A 19446-nucleotide genomic window follows, 5' to 3' on the forward strand; every position below is an offset into this window, starting at 1 on the left:
AAGATAAATACATACGGAGCATGCTTGTGCAGAGCACTCCACTCTGAAGCATCCTGCTTGAGGAAGGGATGGTGACAAGAATGGTTCATATCCATTAAGTGACTTTGCTTAACCTGAATTTGGGAAAGCAGGGCGTCACATTCCCCCAGTTCTGCAACACTGTGTTCTGAATAGGATGTCTTCCACTGACTTGTCCTCCTTAGTTTGCACGGAATTTTTATTTATGGGACAAACATACTCAACTGTGAACCGTGTTTAGATACTGGATCAATCCAGCTTTTCTTTTCTTTTTAATTAATGGGCACTGCTTGCTTTCAGACTCTATTATCTGACTTAAGACATGCCCATGAGGATGCAACTCCAGTACAGGGACCGAGTTGCAATTCTGACCAGTCCGGCTTTGTTCTTATGCTCAAGAAAGTAAAGAAAAACAAAACACCCATAGCCATTGAATAAAAACAGCCATACAAAGTCATGTTACTTTGTAGCCAAAGAAAAACAAGGAAATTTAGATTTTAGCTTTTAAAGCTTAAAGCATTCCTGTTTAATTAGGTTTGTGGTGGTGGTTTTTTAAAAAATAAAAAATGTACAGTAACACTGATGAAAATTAATGGGAAGACACACAGAGGAGTGTGAACAGAAAACATGATGGATTAGATTTAAAAATTTATTTTGCTTCAATCAGGTGATATTAATACTGTTTTTTCTTTTCCCTTGGATATGGAATAACTGCAACAGTCACATGCAGGCTGAGAATAGCCCTCCATTAAGGGGGAAAAAAAGGGGAAAAAAAAAAACCTCCAACAAAAATGAAGAGTTCCAAAAGTTTAGTTTGAGACTTTTCCTTTTACTGATGTGTCTTTTCTTCTGTGAGCAACATCATCACTAGCTTTGTCCAGGAACATCTGCCGCTGAGTCACCTGCTCCAGAGCCTGTTTGTGCACGTTTGATGTAAAGGTTCAACAACTTCATCTGCAGATTTAATTCAGTAAATGTCCTCTTTAGTATTCAAGACATATTTAAATTACAGAAAAGTTTGGGGGGGGGGGGAACCAAGCAATTGTATGCTGTTTATAAGCAAAATAATAGCAAGAAAAAACACATTTGATAAGGAATGATGGCAACAATGGGGTGGGGACTTCCTGAGAGTTGTAAAATGGAGCTGTAGTTTAAATAGTGAATGAAGATTTAACTGCTTTGCATCATTAGATTATGGGGGAGGAATCAGACAAGTATTCACCATAACTCAGGTGTATTGTTCACATGTTAACTACAGGATATGAGCAGTTGGGATACTTGAGTTGACGTTAAGAATTGGCTCAGATGCAATGGGAAGGAAACCATGGTTTCCTGCTACAAGAACGCACTGTTCTAAGTTTTAGGCTCCCACAATTCCTCTCTTCCATAGGAGAAAGTTTTGGGTTTTAAACTACCCGCAGTTTCCTGCGCAATCTGAACATGAGGGAATGGTGGTTTGAGGATAAGCCAGAATTAGAAACCATGATTTGATCCAGGCTTGCTGCCATTAACTACTGTTTGAACAAAGCACAGTCCCCCAAGTTCAGGCGGCACAGGAAGCTTTGGGTCTCCTTTTGCAGCCACAGAAGACCAAACAACAGAAAGGAGGCACATAAGCAGAAGGCCTCATATGGCTTGCTCTCATTGTTTCTTGTTACATTTGACCGGGGGTTAGACTTAGTCATTTTTTTATTGTTCAGCCTTTCAGCATTCAGATGGCTAGTCAGGATCTCTTATTATACAATATTACAATCCTTCTTTAAAATCCATGATTTCAGTACACTTAATTGCCCATGTTATAATACAATTTCCTAGTTCCTTTCACCTAAATGCTAGGTCTATTCTGGGTAACATTTTAGTCCAGAATAGTACACCATATTTTCTATGGAATTCATAGAATGGCACAGCACATATTGCTTCGCCCTCTTTGTGGCAAACTGTTGAACTCAGACTAGCTCTTGGGTGTCACAAGTTTCGACTTACTTTGCTGCCAGTGAGTTGGCTGAGATGCGGTTTCAGTTCATCACCAATTACTGCATGAATGGCTACAAGACAGAAGACACAAGCCTTCCGAACACTGCTTTCAGAGTTATCATAGCCCTGAAAGCAAGAAAAGTTAGCATTAAAAAACTTAACATATTAACACAAAGAGAAATCACTAACACATTTTAAATGGGCTAGAAATCTCATTCCTAAAATTATTTGATGGAATGATATATGGTAGCAAAGAATTCAGATACTGAATAAATATATTCTACCTATTAAATGCACACGTTTGCTTGAGAACTGAGTCGTCTCAGAGGAAAAAAACTATCAGGTTTAAATTATTTGCGATACACATGATTCATTAAGGTTTTCATCTGTTATTAGCTGTTCATTTGTTATATGTTTTCTTACCTGTAGTAGACCTGGTACTATCTCTGGCAAGAGCTGAGCAAGTGTTTCTTTAGGTACTCTTTCTATCACCTTAGTTTGCATTTTGATTGCAGCCAGGTTTATAGGATAATCTGCTGTTTGGATAATGGGACAAAGTACTTTGATGCACTGATCTGGGCTAATGGATGTGGCCAGCATTGTAGCAGCCTCTTCAGCAGATCTTACAACCTAAAAGATTAAGCAGAAACTCAAACCATTAAATCACATTTGTTCAATTTTGAATGCATCCTTAAAACTTGGTGGAAAATATATATGCAAATACTTTTTGCTCAGGATAGCAGCATTTCAATGAAGTGGGCATTTCCCCCAAGAAGTACTTGGCATCATAACTTTAAAATATGATCTGAAGAAGTGTATCTGAAGAAGTGTGCATGCACACGAAAGCTCATACCAAGAACTAACTTAGTTGGTCTTTAAGGTGCTACTGGAAGGAATTTTTTTATTTTGTTTTGACTATGGCAGACCAACACGGCTACCTATCTGTAACTTTAAAATATGAGTATGCTTTGCTAAACAATTAAATCAATTTATTTGGGTAAATCAATCAATATTTTAACTCCACATACTGTAGTCTTAAAATATACTGTTATACTGTTGTCTTAAAATAAAAAGCTAGGTAGAAAACAAGAGGACAGTATAGATTCACATTATTTCAAATTTTAATTCATGATTTTCAGCTACTGTACAATTGAAACTTGATTGCTGCTGAATATATACTTGGCAGTGACTTTAAAAGGGTTTTTATTTCCATAAGGTGTGTAAAAAGCAAAGCTGAATAAAGGACATACAAGTAAGGGAAGTTTTTAGTACCAATATAAACCCTCTAGGTGCGTAAGGAATAACAGTTTATTAATATTGCATTATAGTGATACAGCTAATCTTGATAGGAAATAGTTTGCAAGTTACAAGACTGATGCCTGTCTTGTTGAAACTGAGTTTAAAGGATACCCCAGCTCCCACTGAGAACTAGCTCCTCTCCACATAATCTGTGGTACTGGAGACATTTTTTTTAATCGAAAACACGAGAGTCTACCTTTCTTAGAGTTAACTGTGACTTAATGTTACAGATTCAGTAGCTTTGTACTCTTATGACAAATGCCTTGTCTTCTCTCTTTTCATTCTTCAGTCACATCCTCAAGGACAACACAAGTCAAAATAAGTTATACAAACCTCCTTGTGGGGGTCCTTATGAGCTTCTAGTGTCTTCATGATTGTAAGCTCTGCATAATTTCTAAATCTTGCTGGTTGGTGTCTTAAAATTTCTCTTAAAACTTTCAATGCCAGTGCTCTAATTGCATGCTGAAAGTTCAAACATACTTTGTTTAGTCTTCTTTGCACAACTTCAAACTGAATATTTTCAGCAGGGAAAATATTTCCATATTTCCAGAACTGAATCAAGTATTTAATTGATCCTTTGGGATCTCTGAAAATAAAGGGCTTTTCCACATTAATTTTCTTTCTGCAGTTACACATTTGTTGCCAGGAATCCAGGCAATCTTTCCTGATAGAACTTCTATGATGAACATCACATTCATCTAAAACTAACACTGAAATGTTTTCTATAAATTGCTACTGTTAAAATTGCTCAGCTAACACATTGCAGCCCTGTTCAGGGAAGTTTTTAATGTGTGATATTTTAGTGTATTTTTGGTTTCTATGGAAGCCGCCCAGAGTGGCTGGGGATACAAATAATAAATTATTATAATATTATTATTGCAAGTGCAATACAGGCTACACTTGCAAGATATAACTGCTTAAGTGACCTTAGCTTCTACTGCAGCCTGTGACATATCCTCTCCCTGCCAGGTAGGTACTGATTATCAATTTTGGTATTTTAAGAAAAATACTGAACAACAACACTGAACAACACTGCCTGGGATGCACTGCTCATTGTCCTACCAGGGCAAAGCTTCAGTAATCCTGACATTCTCAAGGGGAATATGTGTATCAGGTTTGCCCCAAACCCAATTACGTCGCAGGAAAGTAAAGCAGACATATAAACGGTTTTGGCTTTCCCTATGTTAAAACTTTACCTCTTTGTCCCCAAGCGTTTCAAGTAATAAAAGCAGAATTGTTTTGAAGTGCTCATCCCAAACACCGAAAGACTCTTCTTGGGTCAATTTCATTAGCTCGTAGAGAGCAGCTTTCCGTTCTTCTACTCTCTCATTGTGATTTGACAGTTCCTTCAGCAATTCTGCAACCAGGTCAGAATGGTCCAGTGGATGTTCTGTGACAAAAGGAAAATGAAAAATTATTAAAAAGAACTCCTATTTTTAGCATTTGATGTACATCTCAGACCATACATTTACAGCACACAAGCACTCTAAGAGGCAATCAACACTCATTTTATTTGATTTGATGCATAACCTGGAGATTGGAGGATTTTCTTTCTGCTAAATCCCTCTACTACTTTTGTGCCAGAGAGTGACCTAGGGACTGGGGGACCTCTTCTCAATTTACTTACTAGGAGCCTGGTTCTTTGAAGAAATACTGCCAGAGATTAGAGTTGGAATCATTTCCTTCCCTAGAGCCAGTTATGGTGCAATAATAACTCAACTCAGCTACACGTGACACAAAAATTGCCACTAACTGGTGGAAGTGAAGCAGTTATTCCATCCAGTTATTCTGAGAGATGATCTGATGGTGGCTCTCCCTCAACCATCACATAGAAGCAACCATGCTATCAGGCTGCTTTGCAGAGAAGGAGAGCAGGGCTGCTTCTATCAACTATGCTGAGAGACCGCTGTTCTTCATCTGGCCGTTCCATCAGGCTATCTGAACTGCTCGTACCCCAGCTGAGCATTGCTAATAACGTTTAAGATCTGGAACCTGTTTCTTTCCTCCCTCCTCCCTCCCCATCTCTAAAGAGAGGAATTGTCTACTTTATATGTGGCCCTGGAAGCCCATTCGACTGAAGAGCAGCATTAAAATACTCTAAACCAGGGTTTACCAAACTTAGGTTTCCAGCTGTTTTTGGACTACAACTCCCATCATCCCTAGCTAGCAGGGCCAGTGATCAAGGATGATGGGAACGGTAGTTCAAAAAGAGATGGAGTCCCAATTTTGGGTTCAGGAAACCCTGCTCTAAACTAACAAGAAGACAAATAAATGAATAAAAAGCATAGGCAAAAATGAAGGGGAGTAAGAACAGGGAAAAGTAGTAATATCACATTAAGAAATTAGAAATGAAGGGATGTATGGGCTGTATTCAACTAAATTATTGCACTAGTAGAAGCCAGCACAATGATCCCCGTTTGTGCAACAAGAACCCCTTCCCTCGCAGTCTCCCCAAATCTGCTCACGAGGGGCAGGAGAACCCCCAGGACAGAGGCAGGGCAGAAGGGTGCGGATATTGTTCCATAGGGCAAGAAGAAATGCTTGTGTTGATGGAACAGTCTTTCTTAGTACTGTGTTCAATGCAACCCTATGCCAAGCAACTATCATTCCAAGCTTAAAATGAGCCAAATGTAGCTGTGTATGTCTTCTTTCCAAAGTTGAAGTTTAGACAATACACACAACAGTTCTAACTAGAAATATTTTGCCAGTAAAACACCACTGACACAGGTGTTTCCTTTACCCCAAAAAGGCTAAGGTAAAATGTTTAGCTGCTGAAATAAATCTATTTGGAAACAGCACAGCTGTTTAAAAAAATTAAATCTCATCTCATCTTGCATATAAAGACAACATCTAGTTGCTTTCAAGCCTACGTTTTGTATATCAAGTTTTCACTCAACCTCAAGAAGCCTACTAGAAGTATTTTCCCCCCAAGGTTGCTGTTTTTGCATGTTACTTGTTCTTTGTTTTTACCCACACAGTTCCTTCCATATACCGTTTCCCCAATGCTGTTAGCAAAACACTAGATTTACCATCAGGAAACTGTTCTGCATCATCATCAAACATGGCCTCTTTTAAAGCTGATTTGTTAAATGAACCAACACTATCTGAGTAATTGTATGGGTTATAATCACGTGATCGTGGGGAAGAATGAGACGGCATTGTGTTAAGCAATGAGGTTTTGTTGTCAAGAGCTGTTCGGCCTGTATCAGTGGCACCACCTCCTGCTCGCAGATCCACTATTCCAGACCCACTGCAAATCTAAGAAAGATAGATAGAAAGAAAGAAAGAAAGAAAGAGACAAACAGATATACAAAAGCACATTAACACAATCGGCAGATTAAGACATCTGTTTTAGTAGTATATAAATATCAGGCAAACATTCTTGAGTATTTTACTAGCAATCTTGAAAATTCAGCTATTTTTTATGTGGCTTTTAAAATATCACCATTTAGCATAAAAATTTGGCATCCAGAAATTAAGCATTTATACCCACAGTAAAGCTTCTAAACCAAACTGATCTGTAGAACTTCTGGTTGACCATTTTTACAAAGTTATCGTTTTTAAATAGAAAAGGGCACATTATAAAAACAGAATTTTATAGATTTCTTTCAAAGATTAAGTTTACAGCTAGGTTCACACTACTTTCATAAAGCCAACATATATTCTTTTTTTTACGCAAATGAGTAATATATGCTTTCTTTGATTGGAAAATATAAGTGTAAACCTAACATGCTTTGGTTTTAACAAAGATTAGTTTAGTTTCAAAGTGAAGGCATAGAAGAAGACCCTCAGTTTACAAATCTCCTTTTATAATTGCACCACACTGCTGCTTTGAAGTAGTCTCATATTCTTTGGTTAATGCCTGAATCAAGGAGCTTCCTATCCATGGTTGTCTCCCCCCCCCCCCCCCGCCCCAAGACATGTGTTCTGATAAGCAGCCACATATATGGCAGAATGGCCCCACGGTTACTTTTTTTAATTTCACCCCCTAACTGAAATACTCACTGAATCGCCATCCTCTTTTTTGGGATCCCGTTTCATGGGCTCATTCATATCTTCTTGACTGCGGAAGCTAAAGTTCTGAATTGCTTCAGTCACCCCACGAAGAGAACTATAAATGTCTTCTGAATTCATATTTTCTGTGTCATAATCAAATGCACTGTAGAATGAAAAAGACAGGTTTTTTTCCTTTTAACTTGAATGACAGAGTCCTCTACTGGTATTCCTCTGCATGAATTCTCAAGTGAGAACTATTGGAAGACAGCAAGTTGCCTAGTGCCAGAGCAGACTGTTTGTACATTTTGTCCAACTGACTGACAGCAGATCCCCAGGCACTGCTATTTCATCCTTTGATTGGACACAAGATTTTAAACAGTTGAAGTACCTGCTCTACCACTGAGCCATGGCCCATCCCTAAAGAGCAGCAAAGTGTCAGGAGCGAGCCAGCAAGAAATCACACAGAAGGTAGAAGAAACAAGGTCTGCTCAGGAGTGCCAGGCCTAATGAGCACAGCAACTCTTCTCGGTAGCTCCCAGGTCTTTCCCAAGTAATCTGAGACTGCGCTGGCATGCCTACCTTTGCTCCTCCCACTTCATACCTCTCCTGGTCCTGGGAGACCAGTGGGGAGGGGAGCTGGTCACAGCAGGAGGGGGAGCCACCCTGGCTTCTTCACCAGCCTGACTCATCTCTGCTTCTTAGCCAACCTTCTCTCCTGCTTCTGCTCTTGCACTTCTCTCTGCCACAGACTCTTCCCGCTCACTAAACCCTGTTACCTCTTCAGTTTCTGACACCTCCTCCCAGGCTTATCCCTCTGACAACTTATCATTGTCCCACTACCACTCCCTGGGCTCAAAGCCTTATTCCCTTGGGTTTTCCCCAGCTGGTGCCTCCTACCAGTCCTCTGTGTCCAGCCACTTCATGACACAAAACATCTGAAATGATGTGAGAGCATGCAGTGTTAAGTAAGGAGGAGAGGATTCTCTCTCACACTGTGGGGATTACAAAGGATACGGAGAGGCAGACTATTAGGATATTGACTATTCCTGCCCGTCTAATTAAATTCAACATGTTATTGCACTTAAAGGCTTTTAATCAATTTTCTATTTGTTGAAAAACTCATTTTGTGAACAGTAAATTAGTGGAAGAAGATATAATTTTGTCTCTTACCTTGGTGACAAAGTATTTTGGGATGTATTGGTTGGGGAAGTGATGGGGCTAGACCAACTAGCTGGTGAGCGAGGAACAGGCCTTGTTAAAGGGCTTCCCATGGACCCCTTTAATGAAACAAGATATTTTCCATTAAGACACTTAATACTATGGTTCAGCATTTAATTTAGAAAAGCAGATTTAACAATACTTTATTTATATTAGCAAGCTTGAGAAAAATCCAGCTGACAAGTTTAACCAGTAAGGCAATTTCAACACCCACCCCTATGCTATCAAATAATACTTTTGACCATTGACAACCACGTCTTTAATCTTCATTAGAATCATTATACCTTTAAGTTTTTTAATGGGGAATAATGTAAAAACCTGAAAATACCTGGCCACCATTTCCTGTATTCCGGAGGTGATTGTGAAGCAGCTTTGTGGCACCATCCTGAAAAGTTTTTGGTAAAGCACCCAACAACATTGTAAACTCCGGGGTATTTAGCTCAAAGAGAGAAATCAATACTGACTGTGCAGCCTAGGGGGGAAAGAGCATATCATATTAAAATAAACAGGCTAGCCTTAAGACAAATAGGTTTCAAGTGTCAAGAACTACTAATTTTCCCAGCTCAATAAATCTGTCATTTATATACAAAACCAGGTCCTTCTCAAATGGGGTCAGGGAATCAGAGGAACAGAGCTGTGTACTGGCTTCATACTAATTCATGTCCATGGGAGAGTAGATCCACTTGGGGACACAGTCAGGGAATGACCAGTCTATGTTTTATTCATCCATTCAATTGTTAAGCTGCCCTTTTTATCACTAAGAACCCAGGATCCTTTACAGTATCTAATTAGAGTAAAAATTTCAACCATAAACGTATTGAAATGCATAACCCTGGATCCAGTTACCAATGTTCTACAGTGGTGCCCCGCAAGACGAATGCCTCGCAAGACGAAAAACTCGCTAGACGAAAGAGTTTTCCGTCTTTTGAGGTGCTTCGCAAGACGAATTTCCCTATGGGCTTGCTTCGCAAGACGAAACGTCTTGCGAATTCTTCCGAGTTTTTTCCCTCCCCCCCCTTTTTCTAAGCCGCTAAAAGCCGCTAAACCGCTAATAGCGCTAATCCGCTAATAGCCGTGCTTCGCAAGACGAAAAAACCGCTATACGAAGAGACTTGCGGAACGGATTAATTTCGTCTTGCGAGGCACCACTGTATTTCAAGACAGGAAATCCAGGTTCTGTCTGCCTAACAAGTCACTTCCAGCCCCTGGGATGTGACCGGTGAGTGCACAATATGGATTAAGCTTTATGACTGGCTTTCATCACCACCAGTATGAAATATCTCCATTTGACGCATGTACAATCTCTGGAGGCTCCCAGCTAAGTGACCAATCCTTACATGCAGTCGTAACTTGAACAACCTATGCAAGGTGCCTATGCTCAGTGCTAAGGCAACTGAACCGGGGAGGTGAAAGGAACTGACACTATTGCTGTGGTCTTTCCTGTTGCACAGATATGCACCTAGTGAGGGACACAATTAAAAAGGGAATGCATGTGCTTCCTTTGAAGTTTGCTTTGGTGTGCTGGGTGCTACTGTGACTGGCCTGCTTCCCTGTCCTCAGATGATCTATATCATACCCAAAGTCTGGGTCATGCCCTGGTATCCAGTTGATTCTGAAAGTCACATCAGTAACAGAAATGATTATGTGGAAAGGACTTGCACCTCTTTCTATTTGCAAGTAAGACTCATTCATGCACTGCATACACAGGTATTAGGTTTTGTGTATGAAAAGTATATGTACTTTAACATGCAAAGCACAGAATGGCTGTGTCCCCTGACAAGTTGTTAGGTAAGCAAGACATCAGCAACTATACATCTGAACAAAATCTTTGAAGCATACATTTTTTTACAGAACATTTCTGAGTGCAATAAAATCGTATGCTTCTGTTTATATAATAACCAGCTCTTCTCCTTTACAAAAACATGGGAGTTAATGACTTTTATAATAGTAAGCAATATATGTAGCAAAAACTATTACAAAACCTTGATATTGTGGTATGAATTAAGTCCTTTAAAACCCTCTTTACACATCTAACATACAAATGACATACCTTCCTAACATCTGAACTTTTAGGTTCTGTTGTCCAAGTAATAATTCGAGATACTGCCAGACGAGTTTCACTTGAATTTATAAAATCTCCGGGGTCCATCTGCTGTGCAAGTGTCTCTATATATTTGAGAATTGCAACCTTTACCTATGTAAAAAAAGGAGAATCAAATAGATGTACAGAAAAGTGCAACCGTCAGTGAGGAGGTTAGAATGGAAGAGAATTTATTTTACTTGGGAGCAACCTTGCAGTTGTATCCTGACAGGATGAAGAGAAATGCATTTTCTTTGCATTTTATGTTGATAGAAGCTGTAAGAAATAATCTCCTTAGAAAAAGGCATAAGATCAGTGTGTTGAATCCAGAGAACCGTGAATAGAGAAAATAGTACTGTCCTGCAAACCTTTACACAAGAGCTTGTGCAAGAGTTCACAGAGTACTATGATAGTTTAGCTCTACAGTTCTATCAAACAGTTGAGCAAATTGAATATATTTGGGTTTAGTTTCAGGTTTTTCACCCACATTTTTGTGAGTGGAAGACACCTTCAAATTTTTCAATATAAAAATACAGTGAAGATTATACTAGTCAAAGGTCTATGCAAATAGTTCTGCACGCTTCAAGGTGTATCTTGAACAGCAACTTTGTGATAGTTCAAGGCAAACCACTTTGAAGCAAAGCTTCTAATCCACACAGCAAATAGGGGGTTCACTTGAGGGGGAACTGACTCTCAAGGCTTCAGGAACACCAAGAAGAGACCAGTCAGCATTGTAGTCCCATTTCTTGTCAGATTACCATGGTCACGATGATTTGTGGCCAAATAAAGAAAGGGAAGAAAATCCCTGTTGATTCTCTGTGGCCTCTGTGTTTTTTAATTCCATTGACAATTGTATCTTTCTGGACAGGTGGTCCGAGGGGGATATTGGACATTACACGCCCCCGTGTATAAGATGCCCCCTATTTTGGGGGACTCCAAATTAAGAAAATGGGGGAGATTACCTAGAGTTGTTAAGCTTTTTGAGGATTGCCCAGAGTTGTTGAGCTTCTTTTTTTTGGGGGGGGGTGCCCAGAGTCGTCGAGCTTTTTGGGGGGAATTGATGAAAATCGCTCACCCACTCACCCACCAATTGTGTGCCCACTCGCCGCCAACAACCTCCCATCGCCCGCCCAATTGCAGCAGCGGCAGCCATTGCCACACCCAACCCTCACTCGCCCAATCACCACTGACAATCTCCAGATCATGGCTGCAACCAATCAACCGTCCCCCCAATAAACTATCCATGTATAAGACGACCCCAAATGTATAACTTATTTTTTAAAGAAAAAAACCTCATCTAATACACGGGAAAATACGGTACAGTCCATCCCCCATGTTGTTTAACATCTATAAAACACTGGGTGAGGTCATCCAGTGGCTGAAGTATTGCCAATATGCTGATGACACCAAGCTTTCAGTCCCTTTTGCATCAAATCCAGAAGAGGTACTGAGTATTCAGAACTGGTGCTTCAAAGAAGGCAAACAAACAGACTCAGTTCAGGCTCCACCTCTCACTGGAGCCAAGTGGGACTGCCTGGTGCCCATGCAGGGGGAAGCCCAGCTGGCTGACACACAGCTGTTCTCTCCTCTCTCTCTAGGAGACAGAGGTGCCAGCCAAGCCTGAAAGGCCTAGCCCCAGCTTGCCTCCTCAGAGGGCTCCTGTCATGGGGGCACCTGGTTGCGCCCTCTCAAAATCCGGTGGCATCGGTGTCAGAGGGCTCTGTTCTCTCTCTGCAACCCATTCCTGGCTTGTGAGTCCCATCCAGGAACATGTCAGTACCACAGGCGCCCAAACCCCACACTATGCCATTGTTTAATGGTATTTAACCTATTCAGGAGGAGGATCAAATTTGCATTTTATGGGTACTCATAGGTCCAGTGGTGACACAGGTGGCCTCTCAGATGAGAAATCGACATGAAGAAAGTCTCACTAAAATTATCCATACTCTAATGAGCTCCCTGTTGTGTCTATGCTGGCAGGGGCGGGTGACAGCTGTAGTCCACAATATCAGGAGGCTACCAGGTTTGTGAAGGTTGCTGTAATGTGTTGTATATGAGGCCACCTTTCAAAACCATCTGGAAATTTCAATTTCCAGTCGAGACTGTTAACTGAGATGGGCCTTTTTAATCATATTGTGCTGGTGTTTTGCCATGTGATCTGGATTCCAGTTGATGCTTTGACCCAATTCAATGTGCTCATTTTAATCTCTAAAGCTTTAAATGGCTTGGGCCAGGCTACTTGAATGATAACCTACTCCTATATATACTCCTATATACTTGGACCTTTAGGTAATCTTCAGAGGCCCTTTTCAATGTGCCCTCCCCCCAAACAAAGCACAGCAAGTAACCACCAGGGAGAGGGCCTTCTAGGTGGCAGCAAAATCTGGCATGCCAGAATTATAAGATACAAGTAACGGACTGGCAGCACCACTTCTTGAAGGCAGACCACCACTTGTACGTGCTGGTTTTTCACCTGACTAGAGTGATGTCCAACATTGATGGACTCTTAACTTTGCCTGCTTCCATTAGAAGTCTGTCCTCCGATGTAAACATACAAACAATGCATTAACTTGTGGAATTAGCCATGACAGCTACTAGACTAGATACTTTTACAAAGTGGTAGACAAATTCAGAGAGAATGTGCCCATCAGTAGTTAAGTAGAAAACTTTATGTTTGCAGGCAATATATCACTGAATACCATAGGCTTGACACAAACCATGTATGAGAGCTGTAGCCTATGAACCTATGGAGGTATCTGGGTCTTACTATTGAAAACAGAATGTTAGACTAGATGAATTTATGGTTTGTTCCAGAAGGGCTGCTTTTTAATATTCTTCTTTTAAAGGCCATTTAAGAACCTATACTCTTCTCTCACTTATGTGCTTGTATGTATGTGTTAATATCCATCCCTATTCTCCCTTTTCCTTTTTACTACTCCTCATCTAAAAAAATAGGTTGCACCAGCACAAGTGACCCACATTGATGTCAGCAACGTAAGTGTTAGAGAAGGATGCTAATCCTTCTATATTCAACATCATGTGACCCCCTTTACAATAAATATCAGAGGTTGACAAAGGCATCAGCATCATTTGTAGTTCACAAAAAGCAAACGGTGAATGGTCTAACATCAGGTTCATATCTGCTAAACAGAGCAAGGAGGGATGACCTTATTTCTACCTTCCTCTTGTTGCTCCCTACCCAGCAATCCATGTTATTCTGTACTGAAGTGTATTATGAAGGACCTGGGGCTTTACACTACTGCTTTCCTTAATTCAGGAATCGAATATAAGTTAAGATTCAGTACTTTCCCACTCACACCCAAGTTTGGCAGCTATTGAAGCAGTACTATCCTCTCTCCATCAACAGAAATCCTGCCAAGTAAATTTTTCTAGCTCTGGTGTTTCCTATGTTCAGAAATAGGTTTTCATAAACACACACATAATGCCCCCCTGCCTATAGTAATTCCATACACCTTCTCAAAATCCTATAGGTGTCAGTATATGGAAACATCGCAGCTGCCGACAGCCAGATTGTTGACATCACATGATGCGCCTATCTGTGGGAAAGAAGAATTTCCCAGGAAGTTCACAGGCTGGAAAAGTCTCTATGAAGAGTGTAATCTGAAACCTTCTGTGTGCGCATGTTCAGGAAGTTTGTCAGACTTCTCTAGTGCTGTAGACAGAAATAAACATAATGTAAATAGACGTTTCTGTCTGTCTTTTCCCTGCTAGGGAAGAAGCAGGAAAAGGGGTGTGTGCATTTTACCCACTCTTGGGAAAATGTCGCCTATCAAAATCTCCCTGGTCTGTCTGGATGTCAGCCAGAGGAAGTTACTGGTATGCAAGCTCCGAGGACAGTGAGAGGGGCCAGCCTCTGTGGAGGGGTGGCTTGCAAACCGACAATAGGTACCATTTGCGATTAAAAGGGACAAGGATTGGTATCAATGAGCAACTAGAGAAATTCACATTCTCAGCAAAGCAATCCTACATTTAAATCTAGAAAACTATTGCAAAATCAAGGTCAGAAGATTCCCACTAACCGATATAATTAAACTCAAACTCTCTTTATCACGTACAATAAAATTCTGCTGCACTTTAAACAAACGGAGAATTGTAGCTGTGTGACTTCAGCACCGTGTTCAAGAATAAAGAAGTGCCGTCTTGTGAAAAGCTCTTAACAGACCGTGTACAATTACTGCGTGCAGGATAGAGGAAAAAATACTGGTTGTATATATGCTTGTTATTTTCCCAAATTGCCTCAGTTTAAATTCTTAGTATTTGTTGCATTTATACCAAAGCTACAGTTTGGACGACTACACATTTGCAGGAAAATAGTCTGTCTTTTATATATTCCAATGCATTACTTCTTTCCAGCTAATGTTCGCAATAAGAACTTGTTTAAAAATAAAGGTCCGTTTCTCTAATTTTGACTATGCAAAATATAGCAGGACTTCAAGAAGCTTAGGAATAAATTCAGTTGTGAGAGCCACTAAATCTGTAAAATGAGGATTGGGAAATCACAAACATAAAATTAGAACAGACTTGATAGAGTGAGTTTGCATAACCAGCTTGGTGTTAGGCAGCCATACTTCGTTTTGTTGTTCTTGTGTTTTCTTGTAAAGTTTACTGTCAAACGTTTTAACGAAAGCATAACGCTTGATCTCAAATTGGAAAGCATGCTCAGAATTCCTTGCAAATGTTAGTAGCTGCATATGGATGCATACAAGTAAACGTTTTTAAAATGTAAATTTACACATAGTAGGTTAAAAAGACAATAATGCAGACAAAAACCTTGGAGCTCCAAAAAGAGCGAAGCTGGTCTTGCAGTGCTGGCTTGACTGTCTGAAATTTTATAAAAACAAAACCCACTATTTGAAAACCAGCAACACAGAATGCAACAAATATGCAAATATTAATAAATGAAATTTGCACTGAACTCATTTGTTTTTGAAAACTTTGCACGTTCTTACCTTCAAGCTGGGTGTCTGAGTCTGATCAACAGTAAATCTCATTAAAATATTGAACTGGAGCTCATTGGGGAAAGATTCCCTGCAAAAATGAATTAATCCAGTGTTAAGGGTTAAAGAACAGTTGGTTAAAGGGACTGTGGAAAGACAGAATGAAAAGGGAGAGAACAGAAAATACTGCAGGTAGCTTTGCCCAAAATATATCTGGTGCCCATGCAGGAAGACTGAGCTGTTACTGGTTGAAAAAAAGAATCAGATGTATTTGTGGTTGGCTGCTCGTGTGAGCAGCTTGTTTACTTGTACTGCAGTTCTTTAATTTTTGCATCTCATCCAAGCCTCCCTTGGGAAGCTTCTCAAGCTATACTAGAGTTTTGGTAGGTACCCTACACCAACCTTTATGTGCACTTATCAAGGAGTATGGCTCCTACTTTCCCAATCAGTTCGTACAGGGCTTTTCTTCTAGAAAAAGGGGTGGAGGAACTTGCTAAGCTGAGTGCCCATCGAAAGTTGTTGAGCTTTTTAGGGGGTACCACAATCGCCGCGGCAACCTGATCATCATGTTGCACAGCCCCAGCTGAAAAAGGTGCCAGAACTCAGTTCCCACGAGTTCCAGCTGAAAAAAAAGCCCTGAGTTCATATTTAACTACCACATTGCTCTTGGCTTGAATACCTTCCATGAATCACTTCATGGGATGTTTTCATTTTTGCTTTTTAACTTATTGTCTCTCTCTATATTCCAGTAACAGCCTTCTTTCCTGGTTTGTGTATTATTTATTTTGGTTGCCCCTATGGTTCAGCTATTGTTGTTGTTAGAATTTATATACCACCCTATAATCTCAGGGCAAGTTCACAGAATAAAATCAAGATATAAAACCACAAAATACCTAATAAAAATAAAAACAGCAACCCAATACCCCCCACAAAACACATTTTAAAAGGGCACAGGATGTAAATTGGATCAACAAAAAGGCCTTTTCAGGGAACTGCCATCAGAGCCAAGGGTGAAGGTAAGGCTCCCCAATGATGCTGGAGAGGGAACCAGCAAGGAGAGAGGGGAAGCTTCCGCTGGGGAAGGAAATAGGCGTGAGGCCAGGAAGAAAGGGGAGGCTGAGGGAGCTTCGGAGGGAGGGCTCCGAGACTGTTCCAGCGAGACCAGCGGGGAGAGCACAGAACCTCCGCTTGGGACGCCCATTCTGCGCAGAAAGCTTCCGCGCAGGGAGGCTAGGCGGAGACTTGGTGTCAAAGAACTTTTATGTTGGAAAAAGTTCAGGAAACGCCCACTGACGGATTCTGCCAGTGATTGAGACAGCCACGGAGTAGAGGCTGTCCAGCCGGGGGAAAGTTTTAACCAAACAACTCAGCTTGGAGCAGTTTGCGGCTTACGCACAAGCAACCCCAACCCCCATTACAGGCCTGGTTAAAAAGGAATGCTTTTGCCTGGCGTCCAAAGGTGTATAATGAAGGTGCCAGGCGAACTTCCCTGGGGAGAGCATTCCACAAATGGGGAGCCACTGCAGAGAAGGCCTATTCTCGTGCTGCCACCCTCCGAACCACTTGAGGAGGCACATGAAGAAGGGCCTCAGAAGATGATCTCAGGGTCCGGGTAGGTTCATATGGAAAGAGGCGGTCCTTGAGGTACTGCGGTAGTGTTGATGTTTTTTTGCTAATGTCATTGTGGCACTAAACTCCCTCATACTGATGGCCAGGTATTGGAAGAGTTCCACCATACAGTCAGTTGCTGGCACTGTCAGGGGTGTCATCCAGTAACTGAGAAGGAACGGAGTCCTACTTATGAGTCCTTCTCTGAGACAAGGTTCTTCAGGTTGGTGACATGAAATGTTCAGACTCTTAAGGAAGAAGGATGAAGTGTTTGGGAATCCCTGCTCTTTTAAGATATCATCAGGTACAATCTTCTATGCATGCTTAGTTCAATTATATGTGCTACTATTCTTCCAGAATCATGTAGTGAATATGGGAACATACTGACATCTCATTACATTCTAATCTTTTTCACTTATGGTGCTAAACATTCATTTGATTTGTATCTGGGAAGATAAGCATTCTTAAGAATGCAAGAGGTACTACTGATACAAAGATGCAGAATATACCGTATTTTTTGCTCTATAAAACTCACTTTTTTCCTCCTAAAAAGTAAGGGGAAATGTGTGTGCGTCTTATGGAGCGAATGCAGGCTGCGCAGCTATCCCAGATTCCAGAACAGCAAGAGGGATTGCTGCTTTCACTGCGCAGTGATCCCTCTTGCTGTTCTGGCTTCTGAGATTCAGAATATTTTTTTCTTGTTTTCCTCCTCCCAAAACTAGGTGCGTCTTGTGGTCTGGTGCATCTTATAGAGCGAAAAATACAGTACCGCCCCCCTTCCAGGAAATATTTCCACAAAGTCAAGAATTCATTACCTTGTCACATCAAGTGCCTTTTGAACTTTCGCTTGCACGGACCCCAACAAGTCAGCACCCATTTTTTTCAACAGCTGTGTCAGCAAGACAAATAGCCAGTCCTGCAGATCTTCTTTATGGACTTGAATGAAGTCAACTAAAGTTTCCAAAAACATGCTGAACACCTGGAGGGGACAGAAAAAAGGACAAAGGGAAAGAAGAGAAGAGTAGGGAAGAAAAGGAGTTGACGCTTGCCTGTGTTGAACTCACAAAAGAATGTAGTAACACACACAGAAGCAGAAAGAGGCAATGATTCACAGCCAAGCGGGAAAACATTCTGTCTGCCTTTCATCAGAATCTGTGATTCAAGAGTATTTAAGCAATTCAGAAAATTAGTACTTCATGCAGTAACACTGGGAAAAGAAATGCTGTGATGACTGGCGCAACTTTCCCCGCCCCCAGCTACTGCTTTGGTGTTGTCTGTTGTATTGAGTTTTGTGGAAATGGTTTAAACCAGTGTGTCTCAAACGTTAAAAAATTGTAACTCTTCCTACGTGTTCTGACTCAACCCATTCACTCCAATTTTGAAGCCTCTTTGGGTCAATCTGCCAAGCAGCCTGATGAGTTATCTCATTCCCACCCACATGGGTGCTATACTCAACTCAACCTCACGTCAATTACACTTCCTCACCTCGCACTCTCGATTTCTCACACAGATACACACTAAGCTCTTCTCCCCACAACACTTTAGCCAGTACTAACTCAGTAAGCCACTCAGTATAGTTTGCATCCCCAATGAAGGAGGTCTTGCCACCCTCCATTTGAGAAACACTGCTTTAGACTGTTAATCCACTCAGTGTTGCATGCAACACAACGTGCACACACCACAAACAGATTTACTGAATTGTAAAAAGCTAAGATGCCATGACAAGTCCTCAAAGTTCAGTGAAACACAGGACTCACAACTCATTTCCATACAGATCACTATTCAGTGGTGAAACGTGAAAAGAGTGCAAGTTTCTTCTCTTATAAAGATGTACTTTAGCAAGTATGATCAAATTTAATTTACGTTGCTTATAAAAGTCTTTGTTAAAATAGTTTGTTGAAACTGCACAATTCACAATCTGGCGGAATCTTCCAAGGCTCAAATTTCTTGATTCTCTGCAGGTACAATACAAGCTTTAAGTGCAATTGGCAGGCCACACCTTCTGTTCAGAAAACTAATTTAACAGTCAAACAGGACAGCCTACCGCACAACACACAAAAAGGAACACACTACAAGATTGTCTACTTTAACAAAGAAAAAATTAAAATATATGACACTATGGGGTAGACAAAACAGTTTGGGCAAGGGATCTGCCAAGACATTTCATCCAGTCTGTGCTTCCACTGTGCATTCATTCACCAGTGGGGACAAATATAGGTCACAAGTATGTATTTCCTATCTCTGTTCAAAACAGTCCCCACAGAAGCTGTTCACTAGCTCTTTTATCCATGGTCC

General features: G+C 40.8%; 1 protein-coding gene across 30 annotated transcripts in view; it reads right to left on the reverse strand.

Annotated features, from left to right (window-relative positions):
* Positions 1 to 653: 653 nt before the first annotated feature.
* CLASP2 (cytoplasmic linker associated protein 2) overlaps positions 654 to 19446 on the reverse strand; it is a 132710-nt gene continuing 113917 nt past the window's right edge. For 16 of the 30 annotated variants that reach the window (XM_079947744.1, XM_079947733.1, XM_079947734.1 and 13 more), the window contains 13 exons: positions 17967 to 18130; positions 15556 to 15634; positions 15377 to 15427; positions 10556 to 10699; positions 8834 to 8977; positions 8458 to 8564; positions 7297 to 7450; positions 6321 to 6549; positions 4488 to 4681; positions 3625 to 3753; positions 2416 to 2622; positions 2002 to 2118; positions 654 to 972 (listed from right to left, as the gene is read on the reverse strand). In XM_079947744.1, coding sequence (XP_079803870.1) covers positions 886 to 972; positions 2002 to 2118; positions 2416 to 2622; positions 3625 to 3753; positions 4488 to 4681; positions 6321 to 6549; positions 7297 to 7450; positions 8458 to 8564; positions 8834 to 8977; positions 10556 to 10699; positions 15377 to 15427; positions 15556 to 15634; positions 17967 to 18130 — 1806 coding nt within the window. In that variant the 3' untranslated portion in view covers positions 654 to 885. The remainder of the gene's footprint in view (positions 973 to 2001; positions 2119 to 2415; positions 2623 to 3624; positions 3754 to 4487; positions 4682 to 6320; positions 6550 to 7296; positions 7451 to 8457; positions 8565 to 8833; positions 8978 to 10555; positions 10700 to 15376; positions 15428 to 15555; positions 15635 to 17966; positions 18131 to 19446) is intronic. The other 14 variants (XM_079947735.1, XM_079947740.1, XM_079947761.1 and 11 more) reach the window with 2 other exon arrangements.

This window comes from Podarcis cretensis (assembly GCF_951804945.1).
Source record: "Podarcis cretensis genome assembly, chromosome: 12".
NCBI lineage: Eukaryota > Metazoa > Chordata > Lepidosauria > Squamata > Lacertidae > Podarcis > Podarcis cretensis.